Source organism: Macrobrachium rosenbergii, chromosome 2 (assembly GCF_040412425.1).
Source record: "Macrobrachium rosenbergii isolate ZJJX-2024 chromosome 2, ASM4041242v1, whole genome shotgun sequence".
Taxonomy (NCBI): Eukaryota; Metazoa; Arthropoda; class Malacostraca; order Decapoda; family Palaemonidae; genus Macrobrachium; species Macrobrachium rosenbergii.
In genome coordinates, this window is record NC_089742.1 from 26,485,848 (window position 1) to 26,502,686 (window position 16,839).

The 16,839-nt window shown below is 36.7% G+C and overlaps 2 protein-coding genes across 2 annotated transcripts in view; both read left to right on the forward strand.

The window, feature by feature from the left end:
* The window catches only part of LOC136849659 (FMRFamide receptor-like), a 41,171-nt gene extending 29,017 nt beyond the window's left edge, over window positions 1-12,154 (forward strand). Inside the window, exons 2-4 of the mRNA XM_067122966.1 lie at window positions 4,620-4,696; window positions 5,314-5,466; window positions 11,543-12,154. Coding sequence (XP_066979067.1) covers window positions 4,620-4,696; window positions 5,314-5,466; window positions 11,543-11,665 — 353 coding nt within the window. The 3' untranslated portion in view covers window positions 11,666-12,154. The remainder of the gene's footprint in view (window positions 1-4,619; window positions 4,697-5,313; window positions 5,467-11,542) is intronic.
* A 1,408-nt stretch (window positions 12,155-13,562) lies between these two features.
* Window positions 13,563-16,496, forward strand: LOC136842673 (uncharacterized). Its single transcript, XM_067110318.1, has 3 exons — window positions 13,563-13,690; window positions 15,147-15,408; window positions 16,080-16,496. The coding sequence occupies exons 1-3, from the start codon at window positions 13,563-13,565 to the stop codon at window positions 16,251-16,253; spliced, it is 564 nt and encodes a 187-aa protein (XP_066966419.1). The 3' UTR covers window positions 16,254-16,496.
* Window positions 16,497-16,839: the final 343 nt, after the last annotated feature.

A 16,839-nucleotide genomic window follows, 5' to 3' on the forward strand; every position in this document is an offset into this window, starting at 1 on the left:
CCGTCGTAAAGATGGCTACGGAAAAAATACGTCGAATATAAGAGCCATTTTTGACACGGGAACGATTCAGCTCAATATGCTGTGACTACAACGCTTAAATTTTACCTTGCGTGCAATAAGAGGACTTTTAAAGCCTTGAATCAAGCAGCTTCCTCTGTTCCAAATGTTGACTGTGTAAGGAATGAAAGATATTTGATTCTGGGAAGTGTGCCAATGTGGAATTTTATCAAAATGCAGATGGTGATGCTCTTCAGTGCGAGTACCATACGCAGGATGACTAGGATTTCAACGTGGTAATAGAAGTTCCGTGTTAAAACGGCTTGTGCAAATGGCCAACAAGGAATATCCTCCAGGAAAGAAGGATATTTTGTAGGATATTCTACATGTTGGACATTAAAGGAAATCCTTGAGCGATGGTCTGGATCACATATTATCAATTTTCTTGTAAAATATATTTCTTTTGGTGTTGGAAAGATTAGAAACTGATAAGTAATATATACATATATATGTATGCGCTTATGTATGTATGTATACTGTATACTTATAAACACAAACACACACATATGTATATATATGCATGGGTATGTATATAAGTACATATACATACATAGATACACACATATAGTAGATATATATATATATATATATATATATATATATATATATATATATATATATATATATATATATATAATCTATGTGTGTCTATGTATGTATACTGTACTTATACACACAAACACATACACACGAATATATACACATATGTATGTGTTTATAAGTATACAGTGTACATACATACATAGATATATAAATACATATACTATTTATCAACTTATAATCTTTCCCAAACCATAAGAAAGTTTTACAAGAAAATTGAAACTATATGATTCAGACCATCTCTTAGGTATGTCCTGCAATGTCCATCACACAGAATATCCTACAGAATATCCTTCTTTCCTGAAGGATATGCTTTTTTTACCCATTTGCATAAGCCGTTTTAACACGGAACTTCTATTAGGCTACCACGTTTAAATCCTGTGGATCCTGAGTGTGATACTCGCTCTAAAGGGCATCACCATCTGCATTTTGATAAAATTCCACATAGGCCCGCTCCCCTGAACGTAAAGGCTTTCATTTTTTATGCTGTCAACTTTTGGAACAGAGGAACCTGTCTAATCCAAGGCTTTAAAAGTCTTCTTATTGCACGTAAGGCAGAATTCAAGTCTCTTCATTACGGCATATTGGCCTGGATCGTTCATGTGTTGAATGTCGCTCTTATATTCGACGTATTTTTTCCGTCTCTACGACAAAGTTGAATCGCCGAATGTACCTGATGATGCAACATCTCACTGTATTTTAGACAGGTATCCACTTTCCTGTAACGCCTGTCAGTCAATCAGTTTCCAGCCGTCTTTATTTATGGTTTGTCAACACGACTGAACAGAGTAGATTCAACAACAAAACTTTTATCTTCAGAACTCAGACGAATAAATACATATCTTTTTATTGTTGCGCGTAGGAATTGCCAGCCAAGGTCTACAGAATACAAGGTCTTCTCACGGCTGACCCAAAATTGGGATCTAATGCGCAGGTGGAGATTGTGACGTCACGCGGTCTACTCATGGTCCTTGGTGATCTCTGACTGATCAGTTCGTTTACAAACAAACAGTGTAGGCCTTGCTTCCACATATTTGGTATTGATATTGTCGTAATAGCGGCCTTATATTTTTCTCTTTATTGCTGCAATTGAGACAATTTAAGCGATATGAGCCAACTCTTGTGCAGTAAACAGGTACTTTGAAAATAGTAAAAAAATAGGGGTCTAATTCTTCATAGATTTCCTATGGACGACAAGTGTAGTGTCGCAAAAAGATGGAGTTATGATAAAGGCACAGACGCTTTATATGAACCTAGATCAACAGTGCAATGTGTAAAGACCTTGTTGCCAGCGACCGCTGCAATATCTCACACGGGTCAGAATCGTTCCAAAAACGCTAGAATTCATGCGGCCTAGTTCGAAAACGGCAAAGCCATCGTATTTCTCCCAGAGATGGAAAAACCAGGAGAGTCTCTGTATGGCTCCTGGGAAAAACATTCGGATACCGGGCGTGTGTAGGCCTAGATGGGAAAGGGGTTATATATTTTCCGTGGACAATAAAACAAAGAGGTATTTTTTTTTCCTTCAAACACGATTGGTTACCAATAGTTCGCAAATCCAATATCATTCAAAAACGGAGAGTTAGAGCGAAAAACAGTCTTTAAAATAAAGAAAAAGTCTCTGGGAAACTAGCGCAGTGGTTATTTCTACGATAAATTGAAGAAGAATGGATATGTTGATATTCCAGTCAAGTTTTAGAGACAATTTCAAGAAATTTGCTTATGTGTATTGTAAGTATACAGTATACACACATATACGAGTATGTATATACATGTGTGTATGTATGTATGTGTACACTATACTTATACACATACATACACACATATGTATAGATAGGCATGTGTATGCATGTATGTTTGTATACATATATATATGTGTGTGTGTAACTGTAATAATATATATATATATATATATATATATATATATATATATATATATATATATATATATATATATATATATATACATAAATATATGCGTGAGTGTGTGTGTATGTACGCATGCATGCTATAGAAAGAACATGCTCTCCCTCTGTGCTGGGTGTCCTTAACAAACAATGAACGTACATTTAAACCTAGCACCTTCTTCACAAACACAATTTCGGTCCAGCATCAGCAAATGGAGAGAAACTCCGAGAAGCAGAGTGACGGAAATAATCACTTGATATAAACTAGAAATGGTATGTTTACAGAAGCGGGGAAATGGAAACGATCGCACAAGCTAGAAACCATATTTATGGTACTGCTCCGTCTCACTCCATCACTCAGCCAGACGGTTGTAATTTGAAATAGAATGAGTGTGAGAGAGACTCTGTAATTATAGTTTACTCTAGGTTCAAGGTCCGGTATATATATAAATATATAGATATTTTCGTTTAGTTCATTCGCCGGTCTCAATGTAGCGTGCTGGGACTAACGGTTTTCCCCGTCTATTCCTTATTTGTACAGTAAGCTCCCTCTCTCTGTCTCTCTCCCTCTTGCTTCATTTATACTTGCAATTGAATCAGGATTCGTTATATATATGAAAAATACAGCAATTTTCACCTTTAACTGAATAAAGTCACTTTCCACGGTTCGTTTACGTCATCCTGAAATGCTTTCACCAAGTGTGACGTTTCCGAATATCGTCGAGAAACCACTTTTGATAAAACGCATAAACGTATTTTGTTAGACAACTCTAACGCTGCATCTACATATCTAAAACCAAGAATTGATGGCTACAGACTACATGCTACATAAATTCTAAATGACAGACAAAATAACGCTGGTATCCTTAGTACCATGTTTCAAAGGCGAGACTGGTTGACGCCGGTAACACATAGGCCTAGTCCTACATACTACTAAAGCCTTTTAAATAGCGGGCAAGAGTTTTTCTTTATCATATATTATGTGAAATACATAGGGTTAACGATGTTTTATCTACTGACAAAATACAACAGGTATCCCTAGTACCATGTTGAAAAGGCGAGACTGGTTGACGTACCCGGTGACACATAGGCCTAGGCCTACATACTACTATAAGCTTTTTAAAAAACGGGCAAGATATTTTTTTTTACTTTATTTTATGTGAAATATTCAATATCAATGATATTCTGACCATAAAAATGAAATCGCCATTGCGCTGTAACCCACAATAATATACTGAAATCATAAGATGCGTTATCGGAGAGAGCGTGAATGGAGCTGCTTTTAGCAAGACGTCCAAATGACAACCTCAAATTTACGGTTATAAAAAGTTCGTTACGCTTTATTTACCCGTGATTTCTTACTCCATCTCATCTTGAAGAATTCACGCGTCCATTTCTTCAATTATAAGCCGCGCAACGTACGAACATGGCGATGATAAACGGAAAATAAAAGGGCACACGCGCACTAAACAGCCATTTAAACTCCGCGGTTCCCGCGCAAATGTCGACGGCCACCGCTAGCAGCGCCTCCCTGGTGGTGGGACACCGAACTATGTCGTACTGATATTAATATACCCTGTAACATCTCTATCAGTTATTAAATCCCTCCATGTTCACACGTTAATAACAAACGATTTATCTATCTATCTATCTATCTGTCTGTCTATCGATCTATCTATCTATCTATCTAGTTATTTCTTTCTTGTTTACCTTTTCCAGGCCGCCCAGGTTGCGGGACACCAAACTATGTCGTAGATATTGATATAATACACATCTCTGTCAGTTATTAAATCCCTCTATGTTCACGCGTTTATAACGAACGATTTATCTATCTATCTATCTGTCTATCTATCTAGCTATCTTTCTATTCATTTATTTATCTATTTATTTATTTAGTTATTTCTCTTTTATCTTTTCCAGGCCGCCCTGGTTGCGGGACATCAAACTACGTAGTAATAATATACTTGTACATAACATCTATTTTTATTGACCCTTTATGTTCACACGTTTACAACAAACGAGTTATCCCTCTATCTATCTATCTATCTATTCCAGGCAGTACGTCCATTTGGCTGACGGTCACCTTTACGATCGAGAGATACGTGGTCGTCTCCCATCCCATCAAGGGGAAAGTAAGTATTATTTTTAGTCTCATTTTGAGAGATAATGAATTACTTTTAAGTTACAGAACTAATTCACGACAAAAGTGAAAGTCTATGAAGTATATTAGGTTCATTTAGCTTATCACGTAAAGCCGTAATGCTTGTAAAAGTATATTGTATTATACTAAAATCTTTATAGTAATTTATCTGTTATTTTTTTTAAGCTAAAAAATTCTTTATCAATGCGTCTATTTGTTTGTGGAAATGTCTTAATTGTATATGAAATAGTATATATAATTTTATACATGTACATGAAGGTTTTTTTTATTTATGTATATGATAAAACTGCCATTCAAACATCCCCAATTTAAGTAAAATGTTATTAATGAAACAAGATATACTTTGATAGGCGCTCGTAAACCAACTACGGATACTAATATTAGAAATCGGGAGAATGCCTGGAGTACTTATTTGTACATTTCATTTCCTTCTTCCTCTTCTTCTTCTTCTTCTTTCTTCTTCTTCTTCTTCTTCTTCTTCTTCTTCTTTAGCAATGAAACGTCAGCATGCAACGGAGGGGTAAACCTTAAAAAAGAAAAAAACATCCAATATCCACCTTTAATCTTCCTCTTCGCCTTCTTCTTCAGGTACTTTGCACAGTCTCGAGAGCGAAGAAGTTCGTCGTGGTGGTATATTGCGTCTGCTGGCTCCTGACGGCGACGACACCCCACGAATGGATAGTGGTGACTAAGACGAGATATCCTTTGCAGGATCCTCGACTTGACCTGGATTACAGCGCTGTAAGGACTGACCCAGTGTCAGAGGTCATGGTAGGAGAGGCGGTAAAGCCTCCTGCATATTGCGTGGACTTTTCTCTCCTGCTTTTAGTTCTTGAGTCACTTTTTTAGGTCATTTCTGATATAAAAGGAGCTGAAATACTGAAGTATGACGGAACGAAAGTATTTTTATTAGTTATGACGTTGTTCCTGCCCTTAGCGATAAGATAGTCATGACTGTAATTATATTTGTCATCATCGATATAATGTTACCCTTAATATTGTTAAAAGCGTTGTTTCCAGGATAAGCGTTACAAAGATAATTTTCTCTTTTATGAGAATAAGCACACCTGGTAGGCCTATGCCTAGGATTAAGGTTTTATAACTGCTATCTTATTTATCATTAATATATGTTTCCCTGAATATTTTTGAGATATTTGCTGCCAGAATAATTGTGTTACTGAAGACAATTTTTTTTTATTCAGAAGAATAATCCTACCTTCTAGGCCTAGGTATGGTTATTCTTATGGCTAATCATACCAGCTAGGCCTAGGCCTAGGACTAAGGTTTTTCATTTATCTGCTCTGCTGCCTTGACACGTTGTGAATGATCAAAGATTATTCTTATGAATAATCATACCAACTAAGCCTAGGCCTAGGACTAAGGTTTTTCATTTCTCTGCTCTGCTGCCTTGACACGTTGTGAATGACCAAAGTGATAACCCTTTACAAATCTAAACCAAACTTTAGTCACTGATTGGCAACAGTATTAAGCCCGTGACGAGACAAAGCTACGCCAATTCTTAATTAGGAGGATAGGCAATCTCCTTCTACCTGACTGGGAAACTGTGTGGCATTGTCCTACGAGTTAATGAAGGGAAAGCAGGATGGTATCCTACGTCTAATAGGCTTCAAAGTCATGTTGCTTGTTCATATAATAGTTATAATACTATATCAATTAGGCCTAACAAGATATCAGTCTAGGCTTTGGCTACAGCTGACGGAGTATATATATCTCTGTTATATAATGTGGTCAAGGACTGTGCGTGTGTTTGTAAGCCGGGCAGAGCGAAAGTGTCTCAAAATGATATTCTCTCTCTCTCTCTCTCTCTCTCTCTCTCTCTCTCTCTCTCTCTCTCTCACACACACACACACACACACACACACACACACACACACACACACACACACATATATATATATATATATATATATATATATATATACGCCTCGCCTTTTTAATGTCATCTGAGTTTTCAAAAACCTTTTGCTTGTGTCTCTAAGGAAATAGACAGATAGATAGATAGATAGAGAGACAGACAGACAGATAAAGAAAGCTATCAAATAATTGCCTAATTCATCTAAACAATCACCACACGCAATCATCCAGATCCTAATCTCCATTTGTTACGCGAGCTTGATAACAGGATTCACACCCCATCCAAAAGAGAGAGAGAGAGAGAGAGAGAGAGAGAGAGAGAGAGAGAGAGAGAGAGAGAGAGAGAATTAGCTCCAAACCGCATCGAGGCGAGTTCTGTTGGGGTCCCACCCAGCTCTGTGATTTACTTATAGCATTTGTTTTCTGTCTCGTCCTGTTTCACACAGCGTAAGGGCTATATTGGAAACAGCTCAAATCCAGATTGGCTCGTTCTTCGATGATAATGGAATTGCTGTGCGTTCGGTTCATTTGCTGCTATATATATATATATATATATATATATATATATATATATATATATATATATATATATATATATATATATATATATATATATATATATATATATATTCTAATTTTTAATTTTATTTATCTAAACAATTTTTTTTGGAATAAAAGAATGATTGTAAGCCTTTGTAGGAACAAATAATTTCAGTCTAAATCTTAATTTTTGAGTCACTTACCCCTTCCAATTTTCAAGGGCATTTTTCCCCCGTAGGAGGGTAGTCTGCAACCCCTGTCGTTCCTTTGTACTGTAACTCCGTTCATATTCTCTTTCTTCCATCTTACTTTCCTCAGCCCTCTCCTAACAATTGTTTCAACATTATTTTCAGCGCTGAATGATTAGTGTTCTGTGAAAGAAAACTATTGCGCCGGCTTTGTCTGTCCCTCCGCACTTTTTTCTGTCCGCCCTCAGATCTTAAAAACTACTGAGGCTAGAGGGTTGCAAATTGGTATGTTGATCACCCACCCTCCAATCATCAAACATACCAAATTGCAGCCCTCTAGCCTCAGTAGTTTTTATTTGATTTAAGGTTAAAGTTAGCCATAATCGTGCTTCTGGCAATGATGTAGGAAAGGCCACCACCGGCCGTGGTGAAAATTTCATGGGGCGCGGCTCATACAGCATTATACGGAGACCACCGAAAGATAGATCTCTATTTTCGGTGGCCTTGATTAAAAGCTGTCAGCAAACTCCTTCGGAGCATTTTTCACTTCTCAACTATTTGTAATGAGAAACTCTTTCTACTTTCCTCGGAACGTGAAAACTAAGAAACATTACTTTTTTCTTCCGAAACAAATCTCTCCCCGCCCCCACTTTTTTAATTACTTATTCTAATGATGGAAATATGTAGAGCTATGATTCTCAAAATGCTGAATCGCGAAAGATTTCTAATGAGGAAGGAAAATGATTGAGTCGAGTAAACGACAATGGAAGCTCCGTAGTTCTAATTACAAATAGCGATGTTAGATACGTTAGAGTTAATGGGAAAGTAGAATCCATATTTTATTTTTTGATAAAGAAGGACACTGGATGATTTCGGTTGTAAAAGAGGTATTTAGCCCAAGTATAAATTTTTCCAGAATAATTTACCGTGAAGGTTTGGTTCCCCCAACGAAATTCTCTCTCTCTCTCTCTCTCTCTCTCTCTCTCTCTCTCTCTCTCTCTCTCTCTCTCTCTCTCTCTCTCTCTCTCTCTCTCTCTCACTGTTTGTGCATTGTTGTGAATTTTCATTTTTGTTCGTTTCCACTCAAGTTGGAAATATAGGAACAATGTCCTTTTGCATTATTATTATTATTATTATTATTATTATTATTATTATTTATTATTATTATTATTATTATTATTGTTGTTGTTGTTTGTTGTTGCTGTTGCTGTTGTTGTTTGTTATTGTTATTGTTAATTATTAAATTATTATTATATATTATTATTATATTAAGCATAGCAATATATATATATATATATATATATATATATATATATATATATATATATATGTATGTATATGTATTATATACGTACAGTGTATTTATGTTTGTATATATATAAATACATATAAATACTGTATATATATATATATATATATATATATATATATATATATATATATATAGAGAGAGAGAGAGAGAGAGAGAGAGAGAGAGAGAGAGAGAGAGAGAGAGAGAGAGAGAGAGAGTGTAAGAGTGTAAAATGGGGCGCTATTGGCCAAACGAATTGCCGTTAAATCAGTCCTGTCAAAAGGGTTACAAAATATTTAGTCTTTTGCCCCTACCGCTTATTCGGTTCAAAAACTAAAAAAAAAACACAACCACTCGAATCCCATAATTTTTTACTAATGTGTTTAATCACATTCTATACTGAAGGTAAAGTGATTTGAAGAACTCCATAAATTTTCTCTTTCGTTATTTTGTTTCATTATCTAATCAAAGAATTACAACTTTAGGTTAGAATGAAGACGGAGATACCGGTAGATAAAGAAATAAGCTGGGAACAAAGAACTACATAACTTTTCTTTCTCACGATTCTGTTTAATTATATAAACAAAGAATGACCTGGGCTTGACTAGAAAGTAATAATTCAGATACCAATAGATAAACAAATAAATTGGGATATTCTTCTTCCTTTTAAATCGGTTCCGGGGTTCAAATCTCGCTGCTCACTGGTGGCTTGGATGGCGTCATTGCATAAACCCGGTGGCCAGCCAACCTATCAGTCTGAAAACTCGAGGGTGAGTAGGAGAATAGGTACCAGCCCTCGGGCTGGGGGGTCAAGTAGTGGGCCTAGCCACACACTGGCCACATGTCTTAGGCATTGGGACCTGTCTCCAACTGGCTGTCGGCCAAAGGAACAGGAGACCGGCGCCTGCCCTATGAGCTTCACAGAGGCCCAGGGGAACTTTAACTTGAAACTGAAAGTTGAAACTGATTCATTTAAACTTTCAGCTAATTCCTGGTTGGTAAGTTTCTCTTCTCGATCTCTGTAAGATATTGACAGTTTGCTAGTAAAATCACTGATTACCTTTTCTGAAATAGGCCTATGGTGATAAGTTTTTGCTGTTTTCATCCGGTTTTATTGTAAGTCAGTGGCACATACATGAAAACTATTGAGATATTGATAATTTGCTTGCAAAATCATTAATTTCTGCTTTGAAAGAGTCTTTGGTTATGTCTGATCTTAATTTGTTACTATTTTGATTCAGATCAATTATAAATACAGTGACATGTACATGAAAGCTATTCAGATATTGACAATTCGCTTGCAAAATCATTGATTTCTGCTTTGAAGGAGGTCTCTGGTGCTAATTTACGCTGTTTTATCCAATTTTATTATGAAGACAGCGACACGTCCATGAAAAACTGAAATATCAGCAATTTGCCTATAAAATCACTGGTGAAAGAGGTCTCTGGTTGTGTGTGGGGATAATTTTCATTGTTTTTCTCCAGTTTTATCACGGAGAGAATTGTCATGTACACGAAAAGCTGAAATACTGGCAATTTGCCAGTAAAATCACTGATTTCTGCAGTGAAAGAGGTCTCTGGTTGTGTCTGGGGATAATTTTCACTGTTTTCATCCAGATCGATTGAAAATACAGTGACGCGTATATGAAAGCTATCGAGATATGCACAATTTGCTTGCAATATCACTCATTTCTGCTTTGAAAATGGTCTCTGGTTGTATCTGTTGATAATTTTTTACCTTTTTTATCAATTTTGATCGTGAAGAGAACTGATATTTACATGAGAATATCATCAATTATTTATCAGCTGATTTACATTGCATGAGTTACGGATGAATTCTCTCCGGACTTGTTAATTCAAACATTCATTTCGTGGCCATTTTTTAAAGCACTGGTCTCTTTACCGTCATCAGTCAGTAGGGGATTCTCTGCTTTGTTAATCAGGGAAATCATTAGTTTGACTAAATCGACCGTCAGAGAGAGAGAGAGAGAGAGAGAGAGAGAGAGAGAGAGAGAGAGAGAGAGAGAGAGAGAGAGAAGTCACGCTTACACTATATGATAATTATATGATAATTTCATCGTTACTCTGTGGCAGATGTGAGATAATTTTCCACGCCTATGATTTTAATTCCTGTTTCTGCAATCTCATTTCTCCATTTTAACTGGCTTTTTTTATTGATATTTTGGAGGACTTTTGGCAATTTTATTCACGAGGAGAAAAGTCGTTAGAAGTACAACATTTACGAATAGCAACCTCTCTCGATCAGGCGCAGAAATAGAGAGGTGATCTCTATGTAATTACCAAAGGTGTTTTGCAGCGTCACTTCGGCCCCTAACTGCTCCCCACTTTCTTTTAGCATTTTATTTACCTCCATTTCCAGCTACTCCAACCCTATCTTTTATTATTATTATTATTATTATTATTATTATTATTATTATTATTATTATTATTATTATTATTATTATTCAGACCCTGAACCTCATCCACTTGGAACAAGCCCACAGGGGCCACTGACTCCAAATTCAAGCTTCCAAAGAGTTTGGCGTTCATTTGAAAGAAGTAACAGAAGGTAATAGGAAATATAGAAAGAAGAGATCAGTTATTATAAAAGAAAAAAATTAACAAAGCAATAAACAAATAGATAAAAAGTAAGTAAATTGTTAAGATACAAGGAGAATTCTTTTAGGGTAGTAATTGGTTGCAACTTCGCTTGAACTTGAATGACTAAAAGTACTTCGATGATATGGCATTATAGCCTAAACTTTCATAAATCATCAAGTCAAGATCATGAACCTAGCATAGAAAACGAGATTTCATAGTGATTTGAAGCCAAAATGATGAAAGCTATCATAGAAAACGGGATATGGCTTAGGACAGTACTCTGCACACATTTCTCCATAATCTAATCTCTTCTTCTTTCCAGTTAGGGCGAGATCCAACCTACCGCCACTTTTACTACTGGTTCACAGCCGTGACTTTCATCTTACTGCCTCTCTGCCTGCTCGTTGTCTTCAACGGATTCTTAATGCAAGCTGTAAGAAGGTGAGAGAGAGAAAAAGAACAGGAACAGAGTAAAAGACAATGAAGAAAAAGGGGATGATTAACAGACAGTATTCAGATAACTAGAAGAGATAGTAGAGAGAGATTTACAGGCCAGAAAAAACACACAGAGTTAAGTGACATTTTAAATCTAAAAATTTGCTTTGTAGATTCATTCAAACCGGTTTCACCTCTATCCTTGACTTAGGTAATCAAAAGGTTCTTATACTTAGTAGACGGATGCTATAATACCTAATCTTACATAGTTTTTTCAAGGTACCCACGGCATAGCTGTTAATGATATTTTTAAGGGGAGTCAACCTATTTTGTGTCTTGTTCCTAAAGGTGGTGTTCTGGAACCCTCGTTGTTTTCATTAATATGATGTTCTACCTGTGATGTTGTCTGTCCTCGTTAGTCTTTTTATTTAAATTCGTCTCCTTTTTGCCTCTCTCTCTCTCTCTCTCTCTCTCTCTCTCTCTCTCTCTCTCTCTCTCTCTCTCTCTCTCTCTCTCTCTCTCTCTGATTAAAATAGGTGGCTGTTATTATTGCTTGAACCTTCTTTTCAAAACTTTTTTGGGAACATTAAGTTGAACATTCAAAATCTAAACAATTCCTTTATGCCTTTTCTTTTCGTAACGTCTTCCCTATTCCTGATTTTCCTCTCACTCCTACTCCTCCACCTCCTCCTCCTCTTCCTCTCTCCCCTCTTCTCATCTCCCTCCACCCTTCCCGCTTCCTTATCCTTCAGCTGACCTCACCTTCAGTCGATTGACAAGACTCTAACTGAAGTTATACAACGATAAAAGACGCATGACGATGGTTTCTGAACGAGACCATTACAGCCACCAATAGAACTTGGTAAAACATACCTTCAGCTAGTAGAGTACAAGATTTACTTTGGTGATGCTCATAGACTTATTTCCACGTGCTTTCCATCATGGTTCTCCTGTCACTCCTGTGCCAGATGCCCCTCATCCCACGGCATTTGTCCATCATCTTACAATATTTATATATATTCAGTAGCTTATTGTCATTTCATTCTGTCCTCTCATTCAAAAGTTTTTACCCTTCATAATATAGTGACTCATTTTCATTTGCTTTCCCATCATCTTACATAATCCATACAATCAGTAACCTATTTCCCTTCCATTCCGTCGTTTCACGACAGTACCGTGTACCAACCACCTCAGGGAACGCCCGCCTACGCCATCATGAGAGGCCTTGGAAACATCTTCAATTTCCTGAACGCCATCAACGCTGCAGCCAATTTTCTCCTGTACTGCGCGTTTTCGGACAAGGTTGGTCTGTTAAATGGCTTAATGGGAGATAAATGAGGATGGGAATTAGCCCTGTGAAGTCTGTGAGCCTGTCTGTGATAGTTTTTTTTCCTCCCTGGAGAGTTGAGACGATTCTTCTTAGTGAATTTGTCATGCACTGTTGCGGAGTAAGACTGATTTCAGTTAGATTAGCAGCAACTGATTAACTTCAAGCTGTCTTAGAAGTGTTTACTTACGTAGTGAAGTTTTATTCTTAATAATAATAATAATAATAATAATAATAATAATAATAATAACCTTTCCTGATTAAGAATTAGCGAGTTTTATTGTTGTTTCCATTCCAGTTTCGAAGAACGTTTCTCATCACGTTCTTCCCGTGCTTCTACAAGCAGCACTTCATCTCCCACTCGTTCGTGGCCACGTCCAGCAGAAGCGACACCATCGGGGGAAGAAGAGGAAGAAGTAGAGGAACAGGAGGAAGAGGAAGAGAGGGGGAGGACGTGAGAACAGGAGGAAGCGAAGGCCGAACGAGAAACGACGAGTGGCGAGTGAGAATGAAGGAAGGGAGTTCGACGAGAGAAAAAATAGGAGGAGGAGGAGGAGGAGGAGGTGGGGGAGGTGGGGGAATGGGAGGAGGGGGTGGGAGAGGTAGAGGTAGAGGAGACATAGCTAACAGAAGAAGAGAAGAGGAATGTACGGAAAGAGAACCAGGAAATAGTCCCGAAGACAAAGAAAGACCTGCAATTATTTCAGAGTAAGTGGTGAAGAGAAATCAAGTCTCTTTTTGTTTATATTCTCTCTCTCTCTCTCTCTCTCTCTCTCTCTCTCTCTCTCTCTCTCTCTCTCTCTCATTTTCCCAGTACGTCCATCGAAAAAATTCTCTTAAAAAAAATACTTGGATAAATAACGAGAGAGTAATATAAATCATAACTAAAAATATCTGTCTCTCTTTCTTAATACTTCCACCGGAAAAGCTATCCAGTGAATTCTCTCTCTCTCTCTCTCTCTCTCTCTCTCTCTCTCTCTCTCTCTCTCTCTCTCTCTCTCTCTCTCATATTCCCAATATCTCTACAGGAAAAATCCTGTTTTTAGAAAAACAAAACCCTGGAATAAATTTCTGAAAAAAAAAATATTATAAATAACTTTCTCTTTATCTCATCTTTCTGTATTTCACATTTTTACCTTCTGTTACTGCTTCCTAATGAACACCATATTCTTTGGAAGCTTGAATTTCAAGTCAGTGGCCCCTATGGGGTTGGTCCAGATGAATAGGTTTCATTTTCTGAATAATAATAATAATAATAATAATAATAATAATAATAATAATAATAATAATAATAATAATAATATTGGCAACAAACCCTCTCTCAAACAAGTACCACTGAAAGAAATCGTTGCATCCGCTGCATTGATCTTGTATAGAGTGTTCTCTATTTCCCTTATCACAGTTTTCTCGCTGTTACTACAACTGGCGAGTAACGCAATGATAACAACAACAACAACAACAACAATAATAATAATAATAATAATAATAATAATAATAATAATAATAATACTCGACATTCGAGCTAAACAACCACTGCTAGCTGCAAGGAATACAGGCAAGGCGCCTCCCGTTATCTAAGTGACACTTGTTTGCACTTAATTTCCTCGGCAAATTAACAGCAGCAGACTGGGAGCAGAGAGTAAACACCTCTTAAATAAGCCTATGTCTCTCATACCAAAGATCATAAACAACTCTAGGTTATTTGCTAGTAATTTACAGTGAATTATTCAAACATGGCCCTGCGAATTTTTTGGTATGATACGGTAATGCAGCCTATGTATGTATATGTGTTTTGTGTGTGTATATATATAATATATATGTATATATAAATATATATATATATGTATATATATAAATATGTATATATATAAATATATATATATATGTATATATAAATATATACATATATACTGTATATATAAAAGTGCGTGTATGTGTGATACCAAAGTTATAGCAGAGTTTCTTTCCTCTATTTGTACCTAGGTACAGCTTAACCTGCCGTATCATATCTATGTTTATTATCGCCTTTATTTAAACTATTTTTAGCTACTCTTAAGTAACAACGAGCCAATTCATCGTTTTTATTTATACTACTGTTAGCTACTCTTAGATTATAACGAGCTAAATGTTAATACGTAATACCTTTCCCCCCAAAAATCAACAGATTATTCAAAGACGCCACTCAACGGGGTCAAAGTTCATACGTCGGTCCTCTCACTGGCGCTGGCGACCAGAAATACAAAGAAGAAATCCGAGAAGATCTTATTTGTCCTCAAGATGGCGGGCCCGTTCACATGGGAGTCGCCCCCTTGTCTCCGAGTTCGAGTGGGCCAAATTCCGGCAGGTCCAGAGGTACCATCACCTCTGATTGCACTGGAGGTCACGAAAACCTGGGACTTTGTAAATCTTTAGCAAGTCAGAAAGAGGTATGTTAAAGGATTTGACTTCTTGTCTGGTCAGCCACGAGTGTTCTCATGTGTTTGTTTTGTCAGTGTCAAAGTTTATTGGTAAAAAAACAATATATAATAAAATTTTATCATTGTCAAAGTTTATTGATAAACAATTGATAAACAAACAAGCCGTAGTAAAAAGCATTAGATTTCTCTCGTTTGCTATGCTTCACCTTGTTTTAGAAAGAAATACTCATCAGATTTCTCTCTCTCTCTCTCTCTCTCTCTCTCTCTCTCTCTCTCTCTCTCTCTCTCTTGAATTCTGCTTAATGTGTCAGTGTCAAATCTTATTACTAAAAAACTAATTCTAATAAAGATCATTAGAATTCTCTCACCTGCTGTGTTTTTCTCAGCCGTCAAAAACTTGTTTGGGAAAGAAATAAATCTTCATCAGATCTCTCTCTCTCTCTCTCTCTCTCTCTAAATCTCCTCACTTTATCAGTGTCAAATCGTACTGATAAGCTAGCATTAAAATGATCTCACCTGTTGTGTTTCTTCTGAGCAATTAACATCTTGTTGTAGAATGAATTATAGCTTCATTAGATCTCTCTCTCTCTCTCTCTCTCTCTCTCTCTCTCTCTCTCTCTCTCTCTCTCTCTCTCTCTCTCTCGCCGTCGAATATAACCCACATCTTTCCTTCTTTCTAGGTACACTCAAGAAAAACTGAAAATATAACTACAGCAGCGAACGGGGTCCACAAGAACACGCTGGTATTAAACGCCTCTGCTGAGTCAGCAAATATTGGAACCACTCCAGCGTTCAGGTTTATAGACGACCCCCTTTCTGATGAATCCAACGTCAGCGTGGATCAAATATACTGAAAAACATTACTTCAAGTACAGGGAGATACAGCCGTATGGTAACTTCGGTAAAATGCATTGGACAGTATTTATAAATAAAGGCATCTCATTCCTAAGTGTTTGTAACCGCTGTGTTTTCTGTTTTGTAACTGACTGTTGGTGACTAATTGGTGACTGGCTTTAAGTGTCTGTAATGATAATAAAAAAAGCTATGTGATGCTGATTTCAGGTCACATATTCACAAGATTATTATTATTATTATTCAGAAGATGAACTATATTCAGATGGAACGAGCCCACAGGTGCCATTGGCTTGAAATCCAAATTCCAAGGAATATGGTGTTGGTTCGAAAGAAGTAACAGAAGGTAAAGCGAAATACAGAAAGAGGAGATCAGTTATTGGAAAAACAGATAAATTAACAAATTAATAAATAAAATAAAAATGTAAGTAAATATTAAAATACAAAATTGAACTGTGTTAGGGTAGTAATGCATTGCATCTTCGCTTGAATTTCTGAAGTCCCAATTGCACCACATCCTCAGGGAGGCTGTTCCACAAATCCACAGTCCAGTGGCGTGAGGACCTCTGGAACTGAGAAGTTCGACAG

Excerpts from the sequence above, each read along its gene's own strand:
- LOC136842673 (XM_067110318.1), top strand. The coding sequence starts at position 13,563 with ATGGGAGGAGGGGGTGGGAGAGGTAGAGGTAGAGGAGACATAGCTAAC. Across the intron at positions 13,691-15,146 it reads AGACCTGCAATTATTTCAGA|ATTATTCAAAGACGCCACTC; the intron begins GTAAGTGGTGAA and ends AAAAATCAACAG. Across the intron at positions 15,409-16,079 it reads CTTTAGCAAGTCAGAAAGAG|GTACACTCAAGAAAAACTGA; the intron begins GTATGTTAAAGG and ends CCTTCTTTCTAG.